A 17,791-nucleotide genomic window follows, 5' to 3' on the forward strand; every position below is an offset into this window, starting at 1 on the left:
AGACCTTGGAGTGCAGGTTCATGGCTCCTTGAAAGTGGAGTCGCAGGTAGATAGGATAGTGAAGAAGGCGTTTGGTATGCTTTCCTTTATTGGTCAGAGTATTGAGTACAGGAGTTGGGAGGTCATGTGGTGGCTGTACAGGACATTGGTTAGGCCACTGTTGGAATATTGCGTGCAATTCTGGTCTCCTTCCTGTCGGAAAGATGTTATGAAACTTGAAAGGGTTCAGAAAAGATTTACAAGGATGTTGCCAGGGTTGGAGGGTTTGAGCTATAGGGAGAGGCTGAACAAGCTGGGGGTGTTTTCCCTGGAGCGTTGGAGGCTGAGGGGTGACCTCATAGACATTTATAAAATCATTAGGGCCATGGATAGGGTAAATAGACAAAGTCTTTTCCCTGGGGTGGGGGGAGTGCAGAACTAGAGGGCAGAGGTTTACGATGAGAGGGGAAAGATTTAAAAGAGACCTAAGGGGCAACGTTTTCACACAGAGGGTGGTGCGTATGTAGAATGAGCTGCCAGATGAAGTGGTGGTGGCTGGTACAATGACAGCATTTAAAAGGCATCTGCATGGGTATATGAATAGGGCATGCTGGCTAAATGCTGGCAAATGGAACTAGCTTAGTTTACAATGTCTGGTTGGAATGGATGAGTTGGGTCAAAGGTTCTGTTTTCGTGCTGTACAGCTCTATGACTCTAATGACACCATTGAATGTCAAGGGTTGATGGTTAGATTCTCTTGTATTGGAGATGGTTATTAGCTGGTGTGTATGTTACTTGGTATTTATCAGCCCACGTCTTGAAGCAGCTTGGATTTCTGTTTGTCTAAGTTAGCTATGACTGGGGTTTTCTGTGCAAACATATCTGGTTATTCTTTGTTGGGGGAAGCAAATTGGAGTTTGAATGAAGTTCTTGTTGCCGAGATGGAATACTCAGTAACTGTCAAGCTTCCTGGGGGATGGGGGGGGCAGTAAGTTACATCACAGAGTGAGATCCAGAGTGGTTATAATCTCCCATCATTGCGATCAACGTTCTAGCAAAGTGTACGTATGTTCCTGAGAGAAGGCAGCCTTGCTCACTCTGGGCTATCTGATGTGCTCCAGAGAAGCCCTATTCTCTCAGATGTGCCAACCTCCTTAGAGATATTGTAAAGGAATAAATAAAATAGGAAATGGAACAATGAACCTTGATCTCTGTACCTCTAGGACTCCAGCTGAGTGGAAGATGGGAACCTTGCACTTTGCAAAGAACAGGCAAGAAAGCCAGATGAATGATAACCACAGCAGTGTTAAATCAGGGCACAAGCCAGCGTTAATAGTAAGGAGTTCAGAAGTTGAGATTGCTGAAAAAGAAGACAAAATCCTATGCAAGGACTGCACAAAACACTATATAGGACAAACAGGAAGACAGCTAACGATCCGTATCCATGAGCACCAACTAGCCACGAAACGACACGACCAGCTATCCTTAGTAGCCACACATGCAGATGACAAGCAACACGAGTTCGACTGGGACAACACTACTATTATAGGACAAGCCAAACAGAGAACAGCCAGGGAATTCCTAGAGGCATGGCACTCATCCACAGATTCAATCAATAAGCACATCGACCTGGACCCAATATACCGGCCCCTGCAGCGGACAGCTGGAACTGACAACCGGAAGCGGCAGATTCAAACCACTACAAATGCCGGAGGAAAGATCACAGAAGCGCTTCACAGGAGGCTCCCAAGCACTGAGGATGTCACCTAGACAGGGGACGAAACGTCTGCAACACAAATTCCCAGCTCGGCGAACAGAACCACAACAAGAAGACATTTCTTTTGTAGGGAATTATCTTGCAAATTGTCCTGGGAGTGCAGAATGTATTAAAAAAAATCATTGTGTGGCAATAATTCATAAATAGTATTACTTCTGAATAGATCATTGGCACAAAATATTCACGTCTTGTGCGTGAGGATATCATTCAGCCCTCTGAAATATGGCTGTTAATCCTGAGCTGGATTGTAGCCATGTTTCAGTTGATCAGTATCAAAGGACATTGAAGGGTAATGGAGGGAGAAGAATGATTGAGAGGAAGATAAAATTTGACATATCATGCTGTTGGCAAACTACTGACAGGTTTGAGGGCTCTCATCTCCTCTCCCCTTCCCTCAGGTTTGCCCAAAACGGAAGTCTGCCAAGAATATTTCGGGATGCCTCCTCCACCCGTAGCGTTCGGACCTGCTCTGAAGCTGCTCCTAGGGGATATCATCGAACTCACCAAAGCAGAAGTGGAGCAGCAGTGGTGGGAGGTGAGCTGCACAGACTGATTTGTGTTATCCCGGTGTCGCAGTAGGTTTTCACATTGTTGTCATTTTCTTCTTAATATTCCTGCAGGTTTACGCAGAATTGGCACAACTGTGATGGGCTGAATGGCCTTCTTTTGTACAGCAAACATTGCATATGCATTACTGTTGCATCAGTTGGGCCCTTCTTTCCTTAAGATCATCAAACAACAATGATTTTATTGCACTTTGGACAAGAAGTGCATCGCAATAAGGAACAGAAACCCTAGCCAATATTCCCGAAATTAATACTGACGCCTGTTGTGGTATCTCGTGTCTATTCTGAATGTGATACTAATTTCAGTGAAAGAGTTCTCCCAGTTAAAGACCAGATGTCTCCCAGTTAAATACCCTGAGTTGTCCCAGTTAAAGACCCAGACTTCACCCTGTTAAAGACCAGATTTCTCCTAGTTAAAGACCAATGTTCTCCCTGTTAAAGAAACGGATTTCTTGCAGTTAAAGACAGAGTTCTCCCAGTTAAATATTCAGACTTCTCCCAATTAAAGACCAGAGTTCCTCCAGTTAAAGATCAGATTTCTATCATTTAAAGGTCAGAGTTCTCTCAGTGAATGACCAGATTTCTCCCAGTTCAAGATCTGTATATCTCCCAGTTAAAGACCAGATACCTCCCAATGAATGACCAGAGTTCTCCCAGTTAAAGGCCCAGATTTCTCCCAGTTTAAAACCCAGATTTCTCCCAGTTAGAGACAGAGTTTCCCAATTAAAGATGAGAGTACTCCCAGTTAAAGACCAGATTTCTCTCAATTAAAGAACAGATTTCTCCCAGTTAAAGACCAGAGATCTCCCATTAAAGACCAGTATTTTCCCTGTTAAAGACCTGTATTCTCCCAGAAAAAAAAGAGTTCTCCCAGTTAAAGACCAGATTTCTATCTGTTAAAGATCAGATTTCACCCAGTTAAAGACCAGATTTTTCCCAATTAAAGTCCAGCATTCTCCCAGTTAAATACCAGATTTTCCCCAGTTTTATACCAGATTTCTCCCAGTTAAAGACCAGATTTCACCCAAAGGCCAGATTTCTCCCAGTTAAAGACCAGTGTTCTCCCATTAAAGACCAGTATTCTCCCAGTTAATGACCAGAGGTCTACCACTTAAAGACCAGTTATCCCAGTTAAATACCAGATACGTCCCAGTGAATGACCAGATTTGTTGCCAGTTTAAGACAAAATTTCCCAGTTAAAGACCAGATTTCTCCCAATTAAACATACACAGTTCTCCCATTAAACACCAGAGTTCTCCCAATTAAAGATCAGTATTTCTCCCAGTGAAAGACCAGTATTTTCTCTACTTAAAGGCCAGAATTCTCCCAGTTAAACACCAGTGTTCTAGAATTCTCTCATGCAGTATGACTGTGACTAACCACCTCTATCCAACTCAAATGTAGCTTTTAGTTAAAGTGATGAGAAATGAGTACTCAGCATAATCAATGCTGCCAATGATCAGAGGTGAAGGTAAAGGATCACCAAATGATTACATCCCTGGGGAATATCTGAGCAAGCACTAAATGCAAACACCCTCCATGACTAAATACAACGCAATACACCTTTGGGAAATCTGGGTTTAACATAGAAAGTTAATGCATTTCAGATTGCTCATAAACATTCAGTATTGATTTTATGAAGATCTTTGCCTGTTGGGATTCTGCTCTTTGGTGCTATCTAGTGGTCATCATTTTCATTACATTACAACAAAATTGAAGAGAAATTTATTGTCAAGTGTACTTTCACATGAAAAATACAGTGAAAAGTCACATAAATTGCCTAACCACAGAGCCTGCGTCAGTGACAGAAGTCATACATAATCATAAAGTAAAGGCACCAGGGACCTGGGTTCGATTCCAGCCTCGGGTGACTGTCTGTGTGGAGTTTGCACATTCTCCCCGTGTCTGCGTGGGTTTCCTCAGGGTGCTCCGGTTTCCTTCCACAGACCAGATTTTTCCCAATTAAAGTCCAGCAGGCCAGGTGGATTGGCCATCCTACATTGCCCATAACGTCAGGTGCATTAGTCAGAGGGAAGGGGGTTACTCTTTGGAGGGTCAGTGTGGACTTGTTGGGCCGAAGGGCCTGTTTCCACACTGTAAGAAAGATGGCTGTTCATCATGGCATGCAAACCTATTTAAGGGGTCCTTGTGGTAGTGTGTGTACCTCTGGCTCAGGTTCAAGTCCCACCTGCTTGAAAGGTGTGTAGTAACATCTCTAAATAGGTTGATTAGGAAATAAATAAGAAAATATAAAGGCTGCACCTAGGACACTGGGTGTGGGTCAGGAGTTATAAGACTGAGGAAGTCAATAAACCCACTCCACAAGGGAAAAGATCCAAATGTCTCAATTTCAATTTGATAGCTGGTTTGGAGCGAACACAAAATGCTGGAGAAACACAACAGGTCTGGCAGCATTCATGCTGAGAGAAACAGAGTTAACATTTTGAGTCTGGGATGAATTTTTCTTTGATATTCCTGAGTTTTCCTCGGAATTTCAGCACCCGCAGTATTTTGCTTTTGTACAATCGGTTTAAGGGATTAACAGGGAGTAATATGAACAAATATTATCAAACAGTAATGAATTAACCCGGAAGCTAAATAAAATGATTTAATTCATGTTTTTCTTTTAATGCCTTCAGGGAAGGAATACATCTACAAATGAGATTGGCTGGTTTCCCTGTTCTAAAGTAAAACCCTTCGTATGCGTAAGTAATACTCTCTTGATTTATATTCTAGGTCCTTGTTCTCAGCATATAGCACCTGACTGTGGAGGGCAGTACATGTATTGGGTCAACTCCGAAGAGCTGAGATTCTACAGTTGGGTCAGTCAGATATGCACCAAATCACGTTCACTGTAAAAAAAAAAACAGCCTAAATATGGAAAGAATTGAATCTTTTGTATTACCTGACAACAAGATAAATTTGATTTCCTCACCCCATCTATTCCCAACACTCACTCGATCATCTTAACACTATCTCCCACTTAACACCTCATCCACCTCTTCTGGGAGTACTGTGTTACTCTGTTATAGGAAGGATATTATTAAACTGGAGAGGGTTCAGAAGAGATTTACCAGGATGTTGCCGGGTATGGAAGGCTTGGGTTGTAAGGAGAGGCTGGATAGGCTGGAACATTTTCACTGGAGTGTAGGAGGTTGAGGGGTGACCTTATAGAAGTTTATAAAATCATGGGGGGCACAGATAAGGTGAATGGTAAAGGTCTTTTGAAAAATTTCAAAATGAGGGGGCATGTTTTTAAGGTGAGAGAAGAAAGATTTTAAAAAGACCTGAGGGATAATTGTTTCACAAAGGGGGTGGTTTGAGTGTGGAATGAGCTTCCTGAGCAAACGATGGACATGGGTACAATTTCAACATTTAAAAGGCATTTGGATAAGTACATGAATAGGAAGGATTTGGAGGGATATGGGCCAGGAGCAGGCAGGTGGGACTAGATTAGTTTGGGATTACAGTCAGTATGGACTGGTTGGACCGAAGGGTCTGTTTCCATGTTGGATAACTCTACCTTCTTGACTCCATCCATTCCCAACACTCACCTCATTTCCTCAATCGAGTGTTTCTCTCCATCCTGGTTTTTATGATTGTATATGTAGAGAAAGTGGGATTGTGCCAGACTCATAATTGTGTCGATAGGGGCTTGTCTGTGGTTGCTGGGAATCCCCTCCACACGAAACAGGACAGCTGTTGGTACAGATATTGTTAAACAATTAAAAGTGGAAACATTTTTCCAAATTGTCTACTAAACTTGTATCTTGCAGGCACCTCAGATTGACTATTCTTCCTATTCCTGGTAAGCAGAGTCATCTCATTCTAAATATTTTCACCATAAATGCATCTTTCTCCCAGTGAGAACATTTTTGGATATTGTTTCTACCAGGTTTGTCCAGAGTAAATTGTAAATTCAGCACAGGGTAAATTGTAAATCTGATACACGGTGAATTGTAAATCTGATACGGGGTGAATTGTAAATCTGATACAGGGTGAGTTGTAAATCTGATACAGGGTGAATTGTAAATCTGATACAGGGTGAATTGTAAATCTGATACGGGGTGAATTGTAAATCTGATACAGGGTGAGTTGTAAATCTGATACAGGGTGAATTGTAAATCTGATACGGTGTAAATTGTAAATCTGATACAGGGTGAATTGTAAATCTGATACAGGGTGAATTGTAAATCTGATACGGTGTAAATTGTAAATCTGATACAGGGTGAATTGTAAATCTGATACAGGGTGAATTGTAAATCTGATACGGGGTGAATTGTAAATCTGATACGGTGTAAATTGTAAATCTGATACAGGGTGAATTGTAAATCTGATACAGGGTGAATTGTAAATCTGATACAGGGTGAGTTGTAAATCTGATACAGGGTGAATTGTAAATCTGATACGGTGTAAATTGTAAATCTGATACACGGTGAATTGTAAATCTGATACGGGGTGAATTGTAAATCTGATACAGGGTGAGTTGTAAATCTGATACAGGGTAAATTGTAAATCTGATACAGGGTGAATTGTAAATCTGATACGGTGTAAATTGTAAATCTGATACGGGGTGAATTGTAAATCTGATACGGTGTAAATTGTAAATCTGATACGGTGTAAATTGTAAATCTGATACAGGGTGAATTGTAAATCTGATACAGGGTGAATTGTAAATCTGATACAGGGTAAATTGTAAATCTGATACAGGGTGAATTGTAAATCTGATACAGGGTAAATTGTAAATCTGATACAGGGTGAATTGTAAATCTGATACAGGGTGAATTGTAAATCTGATACAGGGTAAATTGTAAATCTGATACAGGGTGAATTGTAAATCTGATACAGGGTGAATTGTAAATCTGATACAGGGTAAATTGTAAATCTGATACAGGGTGAATTGTAAATCTGATACGGTGTAAATTGTAAATCTGATACGGGGTGAATTGTAAATCTGATACGGTGTAAATTGTAAATCTGATACGGTGTAAATTGTAAATCTGATACAGGGTGAATTGTAAATCTGATACAGGGTGAATTGTAAATCTGATACAGGGTAAATTGTAAATCTGATACAGGGTGAATTGTAAATCTGATACAGGGTGAATTGTAAATCTGATACAGGGTGAATTGTAAATCTGATACGGGGTAAATTGTAAATCTGATACAGGATGAATTGTAAATCTGATACAGGGTGAATTGTAAATCTGATACAGGGTAAATTGTAAATCTGATACGGGGTGAATTGTAAATCTGATACAGGGTAAATTGTAAATCTGATACAGGGTAAATTGTAAATCTGATACAGGGTGAATTGTAAATCGGATACGGGGTAAATTGTAAATCTGATACAGGATGAATTGTAAATCTGATACAGGGTGAATTGTAAATCTGATACAGGGTGAATTGTAAATCTGATACGGGGTGAATTGTAAATCTGATACAGGGTGAGTTGTAAATCTGATACAGGGTGAATTGTAAATCTGATACGGTGTAAATTGTAAATCTGATACAGGGTGAATTGTAAATCTGATACAGGGTGAATTGTAAATCTGATACAGGGTGAATTGTAAATCTGATACGGTGTAAATTGTAAATCTGATACACGGTGAATTGTAAATCTGATACGGTGTAAATTGTAAATCTGATACAGGGTGAATTGTAAATCTGATACAGGGTGAATTGTAAATCTGATACGGGGTGAATTGTAAATCTGATACAGGGTGAGTTGTAAATCTGATACAGGGTGAATTGTAAATCTGATACAGGGTAAATTGTAAATCTGATACAGGGTGAATTGTAAATCTGATACGGGGTGAATTGTAAATCTGATACAGGGTGAATTGTAAATCTGATACGGTGTAAATTGTAAATCTGATACGGGGTGAATTGTAAATCTGATACGGGGTGAATTGTAAATCTGATACAGGGTGAGTTGTAAATCTGATACAGGGTGAATTGTAAATCTGATACAGGGTGAATTGTAAATCTGATACGGGGTGAATTGTAAATCTGATACAGGGTGAGTTGTAAATCTGATACAGGGTGAATTGTAAATCTGATACGGTGTAAATTGTAAATCTGATACAGGGTGAATTATAAATCTGATACGGGGTAAATTGTAAATCTGATACAGGGTGAGTTGTAAATCTGATACGGGGTGAGTTGTAAATCTGATACGGGGTAAATTGTAAATCTGATACAGGGTGAATTGTAAATCTGATACAGGGTGAATTGTAAATCTGATACAGGGTGAATTGTAAATCTGATACAGGGTGAGTTGTAAATCTGATACGGGGTGAATTGTAAATCTGATACGGGGTAAATTGTAAATCTGATACAGGGTGAGTTGTAAATCTGATACAGGTAAATTGTAAATCTGATACAGGGTGAGTTGTAAATCTGATACAGGTAAATTGTAAATCTGATACGGGGTGAATTGTAAATCTGATACAGGGTGAATTGTAAATCTGATACGGGGTAAATTGTAAATCTGATACAGGGTGAATTGTAAATCTGATACAGGGTGAATTGTAAATCTGATACGGGGTAAATTGTAAATCTGATACAGGGTGAGTTGTAAATCTGATACGGGGTGAATTGTAAATCTGATACGGGGTAAATTGTAAATCTGATACAGGGTGAGTTGTAAATCTGATACAGGTAAATTGTAAATCTGATACAGGGTGAGTTGTAAATCTGATACAGGTAAATTGTAAATCTGATACGGGGTGAATTGTAAATCTGATACAGGGTAAATTGTAAATCTGATACAGGGTGAACTGTAAATCTGATACGGTGTAAATTGTAAATCTGATACAGGTGAATTGTAAATCTGATACAGGGTAAATTGTAAATCTGATACAGGGTGAATTGTAAATCTGTTACAGGGTGAGTTGTAAATCTGATACAGGGTGAATTGTAAATCTGATACAGGGTAAATTGTAAATCTGATACAGGGTGAATTGTAAATCTGTTACAGGGTGAGTTGTAAATCTGATACAGGGTGAATTGTAAATCTGATACAGGGTGAATTGTAAATCTGATACAGGGTAAATTGTAAATCTGATACAGGGTGAATTGTAAATCTGTTACAGGGTGAGTTGTAAATCTGATACAGGGTGAATTGTAAATCTGATACAGGGTGAGTTGTAAATCTGATACAGGGTAAATTGTAAATCTGATACAGGGTGAATTGTAAATCTGTTACAGGGTGAGTTGTAAATCTGATACAGGGTGAATTGTAAATCTGATACAGGGTGAGTTGTAAATCTGATACGGGGTGAGTTGTAAATCTGATACGGGGTAAATTGTAAATCTGATACAGGGTGAATTGTAAATCGGATACGGGGTAAATTGTAAATCTGATACAGGATGAATTGTAAATCTGATACAGGGTGAATTGTAAATCTGATACAGGGTAAATTGTAAATCTGTTACAGGGTGAATTGTAAATCTGTTACAGGGTGAGTTGTAAATCTGATACAGGTGAATTGTAAATCTGATACAGGGTGAGTTGTAAATCTGATACAGGTAAATTGTGAATCTTATACAGGGTGAGTTGTAAATCTGATACAGGGTAAATTGTAAATCTGATACAGGGTGAATTGTAAATCTGATACAGTGTAAATTGTAAATCTGATACAGTGTGAATTGTAAATCTGATACAGGGTGAATTGTAAATCTGATACGGGGTAAATTGTAAATATTATAAGGGGTAAATTGTAAATCTGATGCAGGGTGAATTGTAAATCTGATACGGGGTAAATTGTAAATCTGATACGGGGTAAATTGTAAATCAGATACAGGGTAAATTGTAAATCTGATACAGGTGAATTGTAAATCTGATACAGGGTGAATTGTAAATCTGATACAGGGTGAATTGTAAATCTGATACAGGGTGAGTTGTAAATCTGATACAGGGTGAATTGTAAATCTGATACGGTGTAAATTATAAATCTGATACAGGGTAAATTGTAAATCTGATACAGGGTGAATTGTAAATCTGATACGGTGTAAATTATAAATCTGATACAGGGTAAATTGTAAATCTGATACAGGGTGAATTGTAAATCTGATACAGGGTGAATTGTAAATCTGATACGGTGTAAATTATAAATCTGATACAGGGTAAATTGTAAATCTGATACAGGGTGAATTGTAAATCTGATACAGGGTGAATTGTAAATCTGATACGGTGTAAAGTGTAAATCTGATACAGGGTGAGTTGTAAATCTGATACAGTGTAAATTGTAAATCTGATACAGGTGAATTGTAAATCTGATACAGGGTGAATTGTAAATCTGATACAGGGTAAATTGTAAATCTGATACAGGGTGAATTGTAAATCTGATACAGGGTAAATTGTAAATCTGATACAGGGTGAATTGTAAATCTGTTACAGGGTGAGTTGTAAATCTGATACAGGGTAAATTGTAAATCTGATACAGGGTAAATTGTAAATCTGATACAGGTGAATTGTAAATCTGATACAGGGTGAATTGTAAATCTGTTACAGGGTGAGTTGTAAATCTGATACAGGGTGAATTGTAAATCTGATACGGTGTAAATTGTAAATCTGATACAGGTGAATTGTAAATCTGATACAGGGTAAATTGTAAATCTGATACAGGGTAAATTGTAAATCTGATACAGGGTGAATTGTAAATCTGTTACAGGGTGAGTTGTAAATCTGATACAGGGTGAATTGTAAATCTGTTACAGGGTGAGTTGTAAATCTGATACAGGGTGAATTGTAAATCTGATACAGGGTAAATTGTAAATCTGATACAGGGTGAATTGTAAATCGGATACGGGGTAAATTGTAAATCTGATACAGGATGAATTGTAAATCTGATACAGGGTGAATTGTAAATCTGATACAGGGTAAATTGTAAATCTGATACAGGGTGAATTGTAAATCTGATACAGGTGAATTGTAAATCTGATACAGGGTAAATTGTAAATCTGATACAGGGTGAGTTGTAAATCTGATACAGGTAAATTGTGAATCTTATACAGGGTGAGTTGTAAATCTGATACAGGGTAAATTGTAAATCTGATACAGGGTGAATTGTAAATCTGATACGGTGTAAATTGTAAATCTGATACAGGTGAATTGTAAATCTGATACAGGGTAAATTGTAAATCTGATACAGGGTGAATTGTAAATCTGTTACAGGGTGAGTTGTAAATCTGATACAGGGTGAATTGTAAATCTGATACAGGGTAAATTGTAAATCTGATACAGGGTGAATTGTAAATCGGATACGGGGTAAATTGTAAATCTGATACAGGATGAATTGTAAATCTGATACAGGGTGAATTGTAAATCTGATACAGGGTGAATTGTAAACCTGATACGGTGCAAATTGTAAATCTGATACAGGTGAATTGTAAATCTGATACAGGGTGAGTTGTAAATCTGATACAGGGTGAATTGTAAATCTGATACAGTGTAAATTGTAAATCTGATACAGGGTGAATTGTAAATCTGATACAGGGTGAATTGTAAATCTGATACGGGGTAAATTGTAAATCTGATACAGGGTGAATTGTAAATCTGATACAGTGTAAATTGTAAATCTGATACAGGGTGAATTGTAAATCTGATACAGGGTGAATTGTAAATCTGATACAGTGTAAATTGTAAATCTGATACAGGGTGAATTGTAAATCTGATACAGGGTGAATTGTAAATCTGATACGGGGTAAATTGTAAATATGATAAGGGGTAAATTGTAAATCTGATGCAGGGTGAATTGTAAATCTGATACGGGGTAAATTGTAAATCTGATACGGGGTAAATTGTAAATCAGATACAGGGTAAATTGTAAATCTGATACAGGGTGAATTGTAAATCTGATACAGGGTAAATTGTAAATCTGATACGGGGTAAATTGTAAATCTGATACAGGGTGAATTGTAAATCTGATACGGGGTAAATTGTAAATCTGATACAGGGTAAATTGTAAATCTGATACAGGGTGAATTGTAAATCTGATACAGGGTAAATTGTAAATCTGATACAGGGTAAATTCTAAATCTGATACAGGGTAAATTGTAAATCTGATGTGGGCTAAATTGTAAATCTGAAACAGGGTGAATTGTAAATCTGATACAGGGAAAATTGTAAATCTGATACAGGGTGAATTGTAAATCAGATACGGGGTAAATTTTTAATCTGATACAGGGTGAATTCTAAATCTGATACGGGGTAAATTGTAAATCTGATACAGGGTGAATTGTAAATCTGATACGGGGTAAATTGTAAATATGATACAGGGTGAATTGTAAATCTGATACAGGGTAAATTGTAAATCTGATACATGGTGAATTGTAAATCTCTACAGGGTAAATTGTAAATCTGATACGGGGTAAATTGTAAATCTGATACAGGGTAAATTGTAAATCTGATACAGGGTAAATTGTAAATCTGAAACAGGGTGAATTGTAAATCTGATACAGGATAAATTCTAAATCTGATACAGGGTAAATTGTAAATCTGATGTGTGCTAAATTGTAAATCTGAAAAAGGGTGAATTGTAAATCTGATACGGGGAAAATTGTAAATCTGATACAGGGTGAATTGTAAACCAGATACGGCGTGAATTGTAAATCTGATACAGTGTGAATTGTAAATCTGAAACAGGGTAAATTGTAAATCTGATACAGGGTGAATTGTAAATCTGAAACAGGGTAAATTGTAAATCTGATACGGGGTAAATTGTAAATCTGAAACAGGGTAAATTGTAAATCTGATACGGGGTAAATTTTTAATCTGATACAGGTTGAATTCTAAATCTGATACGGGGTAAATTGTAAATCTGATACAGGGTGAATTGTAAATCTGATACGGGGTAAATTGTAAATCTGATGCAGGGTGAATTATAAATCTGATACGGGGTAAATTGTAAATCTGATACAGGGTAAATTGTAAATCTGATACGGGGTAAATTTTAAATCTGATACAGGGTGAATTGTAAATCTGAGACAGGGTAAATTGTAAATCTGATACAGGGTAAATTGTAAATCTGATACAGGGTGAATTGTAAATCTGATACAGGGTAAAATGTAAATCTGATACAGGGTAAATTGTAAATCTGATACAGGGTGAATTGTAAATCTGATACAGGGTGAATTGTAAATCTGATACGGTGTAAATTATAAATCTGATACAGGGTAAATTGTAAATCTGATACAGGGTGAATTGTAAATCTGATACAGGGTAAATTGTAAATCTGATACAGGGTGAATTGTAAATCTGATACAGGGTGAATTGTAAATCTGATACAGGGTGAATTGTAAATCTGATACAGGTGAATTGTAAATCTGATACAGGGTGAGTTGTAAATCTGATACAGTGTAAATTGTAAATCTGATACAGGTGAATTGTAAATCTGATACAGGGTGAATTGTAAATCTGATACGGTGTAAATTGTAAATCTGATACAGGTGAATTGTAAATATGATACAGGGTAAATTGTAAATCTGATACAGGGTGAATTGTAAATCTGTTACAGGGTGAGTTGTAAATCTGATACAGGGTGAATTGTAAATCTGATACAGGGTAAATTGTAAATCTGTTACAGGGTGAGTTGTAAATCTGATACCGGGTAAATTGTAAATCTGATACGGTGTGAATTGTAAATCTGATACAGGGTGAATTGTAATTCTGATACAGAGTAAATTGTAAATCTGATACAGGGTGAATTGTAAATTCAGCACAGGGTAAATTGTAAATCTGATACGGGGTAAATTGTAAATCTGATACAGGGTGAATTGTAAATTCATCACACGGTAAATTGTAAATCTGATACAGAGAAAATTATAAATCTGATACAGGGTAAATTGTAAATCTGATGCAGAGTAAATTATAAATTCAGCACAGCTTAAATTGTAAATCTGATACGGGGTAAATTGTAAATGTGATATAGGGTGAATTGTAAATCTGATACAGGGTAAATTGTAAATCTGATACAGGGTGAATTGTAATTCTGATACAGGGTAAATTGTAAATCTGATACAGGGTGAATTGTAAATCTGATACAGGGTAAATTATAAATCTGATACTGGGAGAATTGTAAGTATGATACAGGGTAAATTGTAAATCTGATACGGGGTGATTTGTAAATCTGATACGGGGTAAATTGTAAATCTGATACAGGGTAAATTGTAAATCTGATACAGGGTAAATTGTAAATCTGATACAGGGTAAATTGTAAATCTGATACGGGGTAAATTGTAAATCTGATGCAGGGTGAATTGTAAATCTGATTCGGGGTAAATTGTAAATCTGATACAGGGTGAATTATAAATCTGATACGGGGTAAATTGTAAATCTGATACGGGGTAAATTGTAAATCTGATACAGGGTAAATTGTAAATCTGATACGGGGTGATTTGTAAATCTGATACGGGGTAAATTGTAAATCTGATACAGGGTGAATTATAAATCTGATACGGGGTAAATTGTAAATCTGATACAGGGTAAATTATAAATCTGATACGGGGTAAATTGTAAATCTGATACGGGGTAAATTGTAAATCTGATACAGGGTGAATTGTAAAGCTGATACGGGGTGAATTGTAAATCTGATACGGGGTGAATTGTAAATCTGATACAGGTTAAGTTGTAAATCTGATACGGGGTAAATTGTAAATCTGATACCGGGTAAATTGTAAATCTGATACGGTGTGAATTGTAAATCTGATACAGGGTGAATTGTAATTCTGATACAGAGTAAATTGTAAATCTGATACAGGGTGAATTGTAAATTCAGCACAGGGTAAATTGTAAATCTGATACGGGGTAAATTGTAAATCTGATACAGGGTGAATTGTAAATTCATCACACGGTAAATTGTAAATCTGATACAGAGAAAATTATAAATCTGATACAGGGTAAATTGTAAATCTGATGCAGAGTAAATTATAAATTCAGCACAGCTTAAATTGTAAATCTGATACAGGGTAAATTGTAAATGTGATATAGGGTGAATTGTAAATCTGATACAGGGTAAATTGTAAATCTGATACAGGGTGAATTGTAATTCTGATACAGGGTAAATTGTAAATCTGATACAGGGTGAATTGTAAATCTGATACAGGGTGAATTGTAAATCTGATACAGGGTAAATTATAAATCTGATACTGGGAGAATTGTAAGTATGATACAGGGTAAATTGTAAATCTGAAACAGGGTAAATTGTAAATCTGATACGGGGTAAATTTTTAATCTGATACAGGGTGAATTCTAAATCTGATACGGGGTAAATTGTAAATCTGATACAGGGTGAATTGTAAATCTGATACGGGGTAAATTGTAAATCTGATACAGGGTGAATTATAAATCTGATACGGGGTAAATTGTAAATCTGATACAGGGTAAATTGTAAATCTGATACGGGGTAAATTTTAAATCTGATACAGGGTGAATTGTAAATCTGATACAGGGTAAATTGTAAATCTGATACAGGGTGAATTGTAAATCTGATACAGGGTAAAATGTAAATCTGATACAGGGTGATTTGTAAATCTGATACAGGGTGAATTGTAAATCTGATACGGGGTGAATTGTAAATCTGTTACGGTGTAAATTGTAAATCTGATACAGGTGAATTGTAAATCTGATACAGGGTGAATTGTAAATCTGATACAGGGTGAGTTGTAAATCTGATACAGGGTAAATTGTAAATCTGATACAGGGTGAATTGTAAATCTGATACGGTGTAAATTATAAATCTGATACAGGGTAAATTGTAAATCTGATACAGGGTGAATTGTAAATCTGATACAGGGTGAATTGTAAATCTGATACAGGTGAATTGTAAATCTGATACAGGGTGAGTTGTAAATCTGATACAGTGTAAATTGTAAATCTGATACAGGTGAATTGTAAATCTGATACAGGGTGAATTGTAAATCTGATACGGTGTAAATTGTAAATCTGATACAGGTGAATTGTAAATATGATACAGGGTAAATTGTAAATCTGATACAGGGTGAATTGTAAATCTGTTACAGGGTGAATTGTAAATCTGATACAGGGTAAATTGTAAATCTGATACAGGTGAATTGTAAATCTGATACAGGGTGAATTGTAAATCTGATACGGTGTAAATTGTAAATCTGATACAGGTGAATTGTAAATCTGATACAGGGTAAATTGTAAATCTGATACAGGGTGAATTGTAAATCAGTTACAGGCTGAGTTGTAAATCTGATACAGGGTGAATTGTAAATCTGATACAGGGTAAATTATAAATCTGATACAGGGTGAATTGTAAATCGGATACGGGGTAAATTGTAAATCTGATACAGGGTGAATTGTAAATCTGATACAGGGTAAATTGTAAATCTGATACAGGGTGAATTGTAAACCTGATACAGGGTGAATTGTAATGCTGATACGGTGCAAATTGTAAATCTGATACAGGTGAATTGTAAATCTGATACAGCGTAAATTGTAAATCTGATACAGGGTGAGTTGTAAATCTGATACAGGGTAAATTGTGAATCTTATACAGGGTGAGTTGTAAATCTGATACGGGGTAAATTGTAAATATGATAAGGGGTAAATTGTAAATCTGATGCAGGGTGAATTGTAAATCTGATACGGGGTAAATTGTAAATCTGATACGGGGTAAATTGTAAATCAGATACAGGGTAAATTGTAAATCTGATACAGGGTGAATTGTAAATCTGATACGGGGTAAATTGTAAATCTGATACAGGGTAAATTGTAAATCTGATACAGGGTGAATTGTAAATCTGATACAGGGTAAATTGTAAATCTGATACAGGGTAAATTGTAAATCTGATACAGGGTAAATTGTAAATCTGATGTGGGCTAAATTGTAAATCTGAAACAGGGTGAATTGTAAATCTGATACAGGGAAACTTGTAAATCTGATACAGGGTGAATTGTAAATCTGATACGGGGTAAATTGTAAATCTGAAACAGGGTAAATTGTAAATCTGATACGGGGTAAATTATTAATCTGATACAGGGTGAATTCTAAATCTGATAGGGGGTAAATTGTAAATCTGATACAGGGTGAATTGTAAATCTGATACGGGGTAAATTGTAAATCTGATACAGGGTGAATTATAAATCTGATACGGGGTAAATTGTAAATCTGATACAGGGTAAATTGTAAATCTGATACGGGGTAAATTTTAAATCTGATACATGGTGAATTGTAAATCTGAGACAGGGTAAATTGTAAATCTGATACAGGGTGAATTGTAAATCTGATACGGGGTAAATTGTAAATCTGATACAGGGTGAATTATAAATCTGATACGGGGTAAATTGTAAATCTGATACAGGGTAAATTGTAAATCTGATACAGGGTGAATTGTAAATCTGATACAGGGTAAATTGTAAATCTGATACAGGGTAAATTGTAAATCTGATACGGGGTAAATTGTAAATCTGATGCAGGGTGAATTGTAAATCTGATTC

At 36.7% G+C, this 17,791-nt stretch overlaps 1 protein-coding gene across 2 annotated transcripts in view; it reads left to right on the forward strand.

Moving 5' to 3' along the window:
* vav1 (vav guanine nucleotide exchange factor 1) overlaps nt 1-17,791 on the forward strand; it is a 207,917-nt gene that overhangs the window by 117,456 nt on the left and 72,670 nt on the right. For both annotated transcript variants that reach the window (XM_087983397.1, XM_087983398.1), the window contains 3 exons: nt 2,155-2,291; nt 4,962-5,027; nt 6,099-6,130. In XM_087983397.1, coding sequence (XP_087839523.1) covers nt 2,155-2,291; nt 4,962-5,027; nt 6,099-6,130 — 235 coding nt within the window. The remainder of the gene's footprint in view (nt 1-2,154; nt 2,292-4,961; nt 5,028-6,098; nt 6,131-17,791) is intronic.

This window comes from Chiloscyllium plagiosum, unplaced genomic scaffold (assembly GCF_037043375.1).
Source record: "Chiloscyllium plagiosum isolate Xiang-an unplaced genomic scaffold, Cpla_swu_hap1 HiC_scaffold_45, whole genome shotgun sequence".
NCBI lineage: Eukaryota > Metazoa > Chordata > Chondrichthyes > Orectolobiformes > Hemiscylliidae > Chiloscyllium > Chiloscyllium plagiosum.